Here is an 8,674-nt window from a genome sequence, read left to right as displayed (position 1 = left end):
CTGTGTGTGTGTGTGTGTGAGAGAGAGAGAGAGAGAGCTCAGTCCCTGTGTGTGTGTGTGTGTGAGAGAGAGAGCTCAGTCCCTGTGTGTGTGTGAGAGAGAGAGCTCAGTCCCTGTGTGTGTGTGTGTGTGAGAGAGAGAGAGAGAGAGAGAGCTCAGTCCCTGTGTGTGTGAGAGAGAGAGAGAGCTCAGTCCCTGTGTGTGTGTGAGAGAGAGAGAGCTCAGTCCCTGTGTGTGTGTGAGAGAGAGCTCAGTCCCTGTGTGTGTGTGAGAGAGAGAGAGAGAGCTCAGTCCCTGTGTGTGTGTGAGAGAGAGAGAGAGAGCTCAGTCCCTGTGTGTGTGTGTGTGTGTGTGTGTGAGAGAGAGAGAGAGAGAGAGAGCTCAGTCCCTGTGTGTGTGTGTGTGAGAGAGAGAGAGAGAGCTCAGTCCCTGTGTGTGTGTGTGAGAGAGAGAGAGAGCTCAGTCCCTGTGTGTGTGTGAGAGAGAGAGAGCTCAGTCCCTGTGTGTGTGTGTGAGAGAGAGCTCAGTCCCTGTGTGTGTGTGTGAGAGAGAGAGCTCAGTCCCTGTGTGTGTGTGAGAGAGAGAGAGAGAGAGCTCAGTCCCTGTGTGTGTGTGTGTGTGTGTGTGTGTGTGTGTGTGTGTGTGAGAGAGAGAGAGAGCTCAGTCCCTGTGTGTGTGTGTGTGAGAGAGAGAGAGAGCTCAGTCCCTGTGTGTGTGTGTGAGAGAGAGAGAGAGAGCTCAGTCCCTGTGTGTGTGTGTGAGAGAGAGAGAGAGAGCTCAGTCCCTGTGTGTGTGTGTGAGAGAGAGAGAGAGAGCTCAGTCCCTGTGTGTGTGTGTGAGAGAGAGAGAGAGAGCTCAGTCCCTGTGTGTGTGTGTGAGAGAGAGCTCAGTCCCTGTGTGTGTGTGTGAGAGAGAGCTCAGTCCCTGTGTGTGTGTGTGAGAGAGAGCTCAGTCCCTGTGTGTGTGTGTGAGAGAGAGCTCAGTCCCTGTGTGTGTGTGTGAGAGAGAGCTCAGTCCCTGTGTGTGTGTGAGAGAGAGCTCAGTCCCTGTGTGTGTGTGAGAGAGAGAGAGAGCTCAGTCCCTGTGTGTGTGTGTGTGTGAGAGAGAGAGAGAGCTCAGTCCCTGTGTGTGTGTGTGTGAGAGAGAGAGAGAGAGCTCAGTCCCTGTGTGTGTGTGTGTGAGAGAGAGAGAGCACCTTCTCTCCTTTCCCCCACCCCCCCCCCCGGTGTCTGTGTGGGTTTCCTCCCACAGTCGAAAGGTGTGCAGGTTAGGGTGGATTGGCCGTGCTAAATTGTCCCACAGTGCCCCAGGGATGTGCCGGTTTGGGTGGATTGGCCGTGCTACATTGTCCCACAGTGCCCAGGGATGTGCAGGTTAGAGTGGATAGGCCGTGCTAAATTGTCCCACAGTGCCCCAGGGATGTGCAGGTTAGGGTGGATTGGCCGTGCTTAATTGTCCCGTAGTGCCCAGGGATGTGCGGGTTAGGGTGGATTGGCCATGCTAAATTGTCCCATAGTGTCCAGGGATGTGCAGGTTCGGGTGGATTGGCCGTGCTAAATTGTCCCATAGTGCCCCAGGGATGTGCAGGTTAGTGTGGATTGGCCGTGCTTAATTGTCCCGTAGTGCCCAGGGATGTGTAGGTTAGGGTGGATTGGCCATGCTAAATTGTCCCATAGTGCCCAGGGATATACAGGTTAGGGTGGATTGGCCATGCTAAATTGTCCCATAGTGCCCCAGGGATGTGCAGGTTAGGGTGGATTGGCCATACTAAATTGTCCCATAGTGCCCCAGGGATGTGCAGGTTAGGGTGGATTGGCCATGCTAAATTGTCCCGTAGTGCCCCAGGGATGTGCAGGTTAGGGTGGATTGGCCATGCTAAATTGTTCCATAGTGCCCAGGGAAGTGCAGGTTAGGGTGGATTGGCCATGCTAAATTGTCCCATAGTGCCCCAGGGAAGTGCAGGTTAGGGTGGATTGGCCATGCTAAATTGTCCCATAGTGCCCAGGGATGTGCAGGTTAGGGTGGATTGGCCATGCTAAATTGTCCCGTAGTGCCCAGGGAAGTGCAGGTTAGGGTGGATTGGCCATGCTAAATTGTTCCATAGTGCCCAGGGAAGTGCAGGTTAGGGTGGATTGGCCATGCTAAATTGTCCCATAGTGCCCCAGGGATGTGCAGGTTCGGGTGACCTGCTCTTGGAGCCGCTGTGTTTATATGGGGCTGGGCCCAGTTCAGTTTCTGGGCAATGGGAACCCACAGGATGTTGATAGTGGGGGGGGATTCAGTGATGGTAACACCATTGAAAGTTGTCTTTTTCCCCCGGGAGTAGGGGGGGGGGTGTGGTCTGGCTGAAGGATAGGGCGCTACGTGAATGTAGAGGGTTATTGGTACGGGCTGCCCCTCCAGCTCGACAAGAGGCAGACCCCTCAGCGTTCTCGAAAAAGACAGTCCTTTTATTACAAAAAAGAAACACAATCCATTTATATATGTATAAAAAAAATCAGCCAGTGCACAAAACAGACCTCCGAATATTTACAGACACAAAACTGTACAATTGTCTCATGGCAACGTGTCACAGGAAGACAAGGGCAGGGGGTAAGGGGACTCTTTTGCGGCCTAGCCCCCCCCCCAGTTTTACCCCCAAAATATACCCGCCATTGGGCTCAAGCTGGCATCCGGGGGGTCTGTTTGCCACATCGACACCTCACGTCAGCCAAGATGGCGTCTCTCTCTTCCCCGCGCCCCATCACCCCACGACCCTGCCCACCCTGTGACCTCTGACACCAGTGCTCCCCCCCCCCCCCCCAGTTCCCCCTTTCTCGATTAACGCAAGAGTCCCCTCGTTCATCAGCGGGCGGCGGTCAAAGGCCAAGGCAAGGCCTAGCGGGAAAGGCTCGAGCCGCTGTACGCCCCTAGTCGCCAGCGACCCGGCACGTCAATCTCTGGAGTTGGAGTCCGTTCTGGCGAGGAGACTCAGTCCAGCTCAAACTTCAAACCCCCCCCCCCTCCCAAGAAAAATATAACTTGTGGACATCTTAAGGCCTTCCAGTTTCTTGCCTGTGGCCTGGGAAAGACATTTTGGCTCATCCAGGAGGAAGCAAGCATTTTTGGGATCGTCTTCCAGCAACAATGGTTGGCCATTACGATGCAGTCGTCGGCCATTTTAATGCTACAGTCGGGCTGGCCGTCTTGAAGTGACGGAGATTAGCCACCCTGAGGCGAGGGCCGTCGGCCATTTTGATGTGGCTGTCGGCCATCTTGAGGCGATGATGGGGGGGTTAGCCACCCTGAGGCGATGGTCGTGACACAGTGAAAGCGAAGAGTTGGCGCCCGGGTCTCGGGTGACCCGAGATGACATCGACGGCAGAGGCGACAGGACCAGGCCGAGCAGCAAGAACCCTGGGCCGAGAGGCGGCTGTCTGGTCCAAGGGTCGCGACCCACTTCGGGTCAACTCAAGGCAAGGCGGCCATTTTGACAGTTTCAAGACGAGCGCGGCGGCCATTTTGATGTCCTATAACAAGAGGATACTGAGCATCAGGAGAAGGGTGAGGCCCAGAGATGCGACCAGGGCCCTGGAACTACCCGTACTCTTCTGGATCGATGGCAGGTCAACGCCAGGCTCATCTGTCCGTGAGAGAGAGAAAATGAAACAGAATAAGAAAAACTGAAATCCAAAGGGTGTCCCCACCACTGAGACACCCCACTACCGTTTCCCACGCGCCCACTGCCTGCCATTACCTTGGCGGCAGGAGACAGCTATTTGATAGCAGTGGGCCTCACACTGTTCCGATCTCGGCCTTAAGGCAAAGGCCCAGTTGCTACAGTAACGGGTTCAGAACATTGGCCAGTTTGGGAAGCTCTATAGGGTGCACCGCACTGTCTGAGGGTCAGTGCTGAGGGAGCGGGCTGTGTCTGAGGGTCAGCGCTGAGGGAGCGGGCTGTGTCCGAGGGTCAGCGCTGAGGGAGCGGGCGCTGTCCGAGGGTCAGCGCTGAGGGAGCGGGCGCTGTCCGAGGGTCAGCGCTGAGGGAGCGGGCGCTGTCCGAGGGTCAGCGCTGAGGGAGCGGGCGCTGTCCGAGGGTCAGCGCTGAGGGAGCGGGCGCTGTCCGAGGGTCAGCGCTGAGGGAGCGGGCGCTGTCCGAGGGTCAGCGCTGAGGGAGCGGGCGCTGTCCGAGGGTCAGCGCTGAGGGAGCGGGCGCTGTCCGAGGGTCAGCGCTGAGGGAGCGGGCGCTGTCCGAGGGTCAGCGCTGAGGGAGCGGGCGCTGTCCGAGGTCGGGGATGATCTCTCAGTTTGCAAAACAAAAACAGATGAACCACTCTCTTGCAACCCTTAGTGGGATCCTGCTGTGCCCCAATTGTTGGTACCCCATGGCACTCTGAATATGCCCCTCCCCTCGGGAGGTTGGTGTGGGGTCACCTCTGGTACAAATGGAGCCTTTGGTTAAGGAAGATAGACGAGGGGTTCTCCTTACATTAGATAAAGGTCAAAGGGCACCAGGGGCCAATCGCCAACCTGGGCCCCAACGCACCACCATTTTGGACACAAACAGACATGTCACTGACCTGCGGGTAAACTGGGCTGGGTGGCATGGGATCGCAGCCTCACATCTGTTCCTGAAACACATGGCAAACACACACACATCATGGCATGGTCACACACCGTCTACTGTTAATTATAACGTTCCCTCAGCACTGACCCTCCGACAGCGCCCAGTCCCTAAGCACTGACCCTCCGACAGAGCCCACTCCCTCAGCACTGACCCTCCCACAGTGCCCACTCCCTCAGCACTGACCCTCCCACAGCGCCCGCTCCCTCAGTGCTGACCCTCCGACAGCGCCCGCTCCCTCAGCGCTGACCCTCCGACACAGCCTGCTCCCTCAGCGCTGACCCTCCGACAGCGCCCACTCCCACATTCCTGGTGGGGGGGGGAGTTGGTGTGGGGAGGGGAAGTGGGTGTCCTGAGCTCAGGATTTCTCTCTCTCTCTCTCTCTCTCTCTCTCTTTCCCTCCCTTCCTCTCCCCCTCCCTAAGACCCTCCTTAAAACCGTCCTGATCTTAATATCCCCACTCCGGGACTTCAGGGGTCAATTCTTGTCCGCTTAGCAGAAGCAGCTGGGAAAGGAGGGAACGTTCGGCCAGGAAGGTGCTATGTCAATGCAGCTCATGGCGGCGAGAGAGAGAGCGTGCACTCTGGAGCCAAGCTGAGAAACCCCCGTCATTGGCTCAAAAGTGTGTCGAAGGCCCAGGGTGTACTCACCTCTCTTGCAGCAGACGTAAACCCTCGCCCTCAGGCACTGCTCCCCATGATGGTGGACAGGTTTAGCTGTCGAAAGCGAGAGAGAAAGGGATCTTTTAGGGGTGTGACAGCGACAGAATACCAACTCGGCCCTCCCCTTCCCTTCCCCCCGGAGGGAACCTGACTGTTTGGGCGATACCGAGGCCTTGTTCTCACTGTGAAGCCTCATCCCGTGCCCTGAGGCCTGTCGGTCAATCTGACCCCTACCACGGGGACCGAGAGCTGACGGGGAAGGCCTGCTGGCTGTTCTAGGCCTCTCACTCAGGCTTACATCCAGCAGGGATCCATGGCGGGGCCTGTTAGCTGTCACTCGGCCTACATGCTGAGGCCTGTCAACTCATCCCAGCAGGGAGGCCTCAGTGTCCATGCTGAAGCCGGTTTGATTAGATTCCCTACAGTGTGGAAACAGGCCCTTTGGCCCAACAAGTCCACACTGACCTTTCCGAAGAGTAACCCACCCTGACCCTGTATTTACTCCTGACTAATGCGCTACGGGCGATTTAGCGGGGCCAATTCACCTGACCCGCACATCTTTGGATTATGGGAGGAAACTGGAGCACACAGAGGAAACCCACGCAGACACGGGGAGAATGTGCTGTTAGCTGATCCCGGCCTATCCCTGAGGCCTACAGCCTGCACTGAGGCCTACAGATCCACAGTGAGGCCTGTTAGTTAATCCCAGCCTCTCCCTGAGGCCTACAGATCCACAGTGAGGCCTGTTAGTTAATCCCAGCCTATCCCTGAGGCCTACAGATCCACAGTGAGGCCTGTTAGTTAATCCCAGCCTATCCCTGAGGCCTACAGATCCACAGTGAGGCCTGTTAGTTAATCCCAGCCTCTCCCTGAGGCCTATACCCTGCAGGGGAGGCTTCAGGGTCCGTGCTGAGGCCTGTTAATTAATCCCAGCCTACCCAAGGCCTACAACCGTCAGGGAGGGCCTTGAATCCTTGCTGAGACCCGTTAGCCGACTCCGGACCTGTTCGAGTTCAGCCTGGTGGTGAGGGAAGCGGTTCGGAACCCAGGCCAGGTTGCGGGGCGGGGGGGGAGGCAGCCTGAGGCCTAATCTCCAGCCGGCCCCAACCCCAGCCTGGCCCGGGGGCACAGCCTGAGGCCTATCAAGTCACGGAGGCAACCGAGCAAACCCCAGGGCGGAGTGGGGGTGGAAAAGTCATGTTTCTCTCCACCGCTGTTGGCGGTGGGTGGGGAGGGGATGTCTGGGGCAAGCCGAGACCGGGTAAGGATAACAGATTCCGTTTCCCCCTCCCGCCCTGCCACCACCCTTGACGAACCAAGAGTTCCGGCCGATGTAAAGGCCGGGACACATTAGCATCACCGGTACGGTACTCACAGATGTAGTAGTAATAATGGCCAGGTTTGAACTCCTTGCCGAGACTGAAGGGGGTGTAGCGTTGGAACTTTTCAGAAAATCTCTCCGGGCCGTGAATGGCGTGTGGCTTCTTGCATTCCCAACGGACTTGGTCCTTTGACTTTGGTTCACAAGAGTCGTAGTCCTCTCGGTTGACCAGGTACAGGGTGTAACGTTCGACTGAGTTCGAGCGAGCCGTTGGCTCCTGGTAGTGAGGACAGTTGATGTCCAGGTAATCGTTGGGCCTCAGCTCGATGGTGAAGTCCGGCTGCTGGAGTCTGGGAGGGAGGGAGGAGAAAAGATCGAGGTAACGTTGAGCGAAAGGGTTCAGGAAAGACGTTGCTGCAGGGCCCGGCTTGAGGAACAGGCCTCGCTGGACCCCAGCCTGGGTTCTGAGCTGCTTCCCTCCCCGCCAGCCTGTGATTGGCCTCCGACAGGCCTGAGGATAGGCAAACAGGCCTCCCCGCGGGTTTGTAGGCCTCAGTGGTAGGCCGGGAGCAACTAACAGGCCTCAGCACCAACCTCGGGCCTCCCCGCGGGTTTGTAGGCCTCAGTGGTAGGCCGGGAGCAACTAACAGGCCTCAGCACCAACCTCGGGCCTCCCCGCGGGTTTGTAGGCCTCAGTGGTAGGCCGGGAGCAACTAACAGGCCTCAGCACCAACCTCGGGCCTCCCCGCGGGTTTGTAGGCCTCAGTGGTAGGCCGGGAGCAACTAACAGGCCTCAGCACCAACCTCGGGCCTCCCTGCGGGTTTGTAGGCCTCAGTGGTAGGCCGGGACCAACTAACAGGTCTCAGTACAGACCCCGAGCCCTCCCTATGTGGCTGCTTTCCCTGAGAGTGTCAGAGGCTGGGGCTGGAGTGACCTTATGTAGATGTTTATAACCCGAGGGTAGGGTGAAATGTCAAAATTGCACTCCCCAGGGTAGGGGAGTGCAAAACTAGAGGGGCGTAGGTTTAAGGTGAGGGGGGGGAAAGGGACCCGAGGGGCAACTTTTTCACGCAGAGGGTGGTACGTGTATGGAATGAGCTGCCAGAGGATGTGGTGGAGACTGGTACAATGACAACATTTAAAAGGCATCAGGATGGGGACGTGAATAGGAAGGGTTTGGAGGGATATGGGCCAAGGGCTGGCAAATGGGACTAGATTGGGTTGGGATATCAACATGAGTTGGGCCGAAGGGTCTGTTTCCATGCTGTACGACTCTAAGTGACCCCCTCCTCCTCGAAAACTTCGACAAAGTATTTTCTCTTCCTCTTTTGTTCAATTAAGAATGTTTTTCAGGTTGACCTTGGAATAATGTAAGTGAAACGTAGATGATCTATCAAGCCAGGTTTTATTCAGGAACTGTCTCTGTCCTGTTCCCCGTCATGCGAGGATCTGGTGGTTATATACCGAGCAGATACCTAAAATACCTTTAAACTACAAACCCCACTCCCCTCCACAAGCCACCGCCAATACCATCCCCCCCCCCCCCAACTATCGCTTCTTCCGATGTCAACAATCACGCTGCAGTTGTGGACCTCCGGCCACCAGTTGGCACTGTTTTGCCATCCTTTTGGGGGATGGGTGAGGAGCAGCAAACGGTTCAGCCAGTGCCTTCCCCCCCGCTCCCCAAATTCCTGACTGACCCCCCCCCCCAGGGCGCAAATCCGTCGGGTGACTCCCAAAATGCCTCATCGCCTTGCGGTGCTCCGAGATCGATCTCGCCATTTTGAGGACGGGCTTTCTCCCCAACACCCCCTGGTATGCTTTGGGTGGGTGGGTGGGGGGGGGTCTGTCAAATGCCATCCAGTTTTCCCATTCACCCCCCCCCCCCCCTCACAATCCTGGATTTCCCTGGACCCAGGGAGGAAACTGTTTCTTCCCTCTCGACCCCACCTTCGGGAGTTCAGAAGTTGGATCCCGAGACTTCAGAATTCCCGGGAAGCTCGTCAGTGCGCTCTCCTCAGACTTGAATGCTTTGTGTCATGTTCTCAGGCCAAGGGGCACTCTGAATTCATAAGGTTATGCGGGGA

General features: G+C 57.0%; 1 protein-coding gene across 1 annotated transcript in view; it reads right to left on the bottom strand.

Annotated features, from left to right (window-relative positions):
* Positions 1-2,805: 2,805 nt before the first annotated feature.
* The window catches only part of LOC140472023 (ephrin-A1-like), a 14,351-nt gene continuing 8,482 nt past the window's right edge, over positions 2,806-8,674 (bottom strand). Inside the window, exons 2-5 of the mRNA XM_072567461.1 lie at positions 6,641-6,936; positions 5,254-5,319; positions 4,560-4,610; positions 2,806-3,622 (exon numbers count right to left, since the gene is read on the bottom strand). Coding sequence (XP_072423562.1) covers positions 3,510-3,622; positions 4,560-4,610; positions 5,254-5,319; positions 6,641-6,936 — 526 coding nt within the window. The 3' untranslated portion in view covers positions 2,806-3,509. The remainder of the gene's footprint in view (positions 3,623-4,559; positions 4,611-5,253; positions 5,320-6,640; positions 6,937-8,674) is intronic.

This window comes from Chiloscyllium punctatum, unplaced genomic scaffold (genome assembly GCF_047496795.1).
Source record: "Chiloscyllium punctatum isolate Juve2018m unplaced genomic scaffold, sChiPun1.3 scaffold_219, whole genome shotgun sequence".
Classification (NCBI taxonomy): Eukaryota; Metazoa; Chordata; class Chondrichthyes; order Orectolobiformes; family Hemiscylliidae; genus Chiloscyllium; species Chiloscyllium punctatum.
Note: the sequence above shows the minus strand (reverse complement) of the source record. Positions and strands in the feature narration are given on the sequence as shown.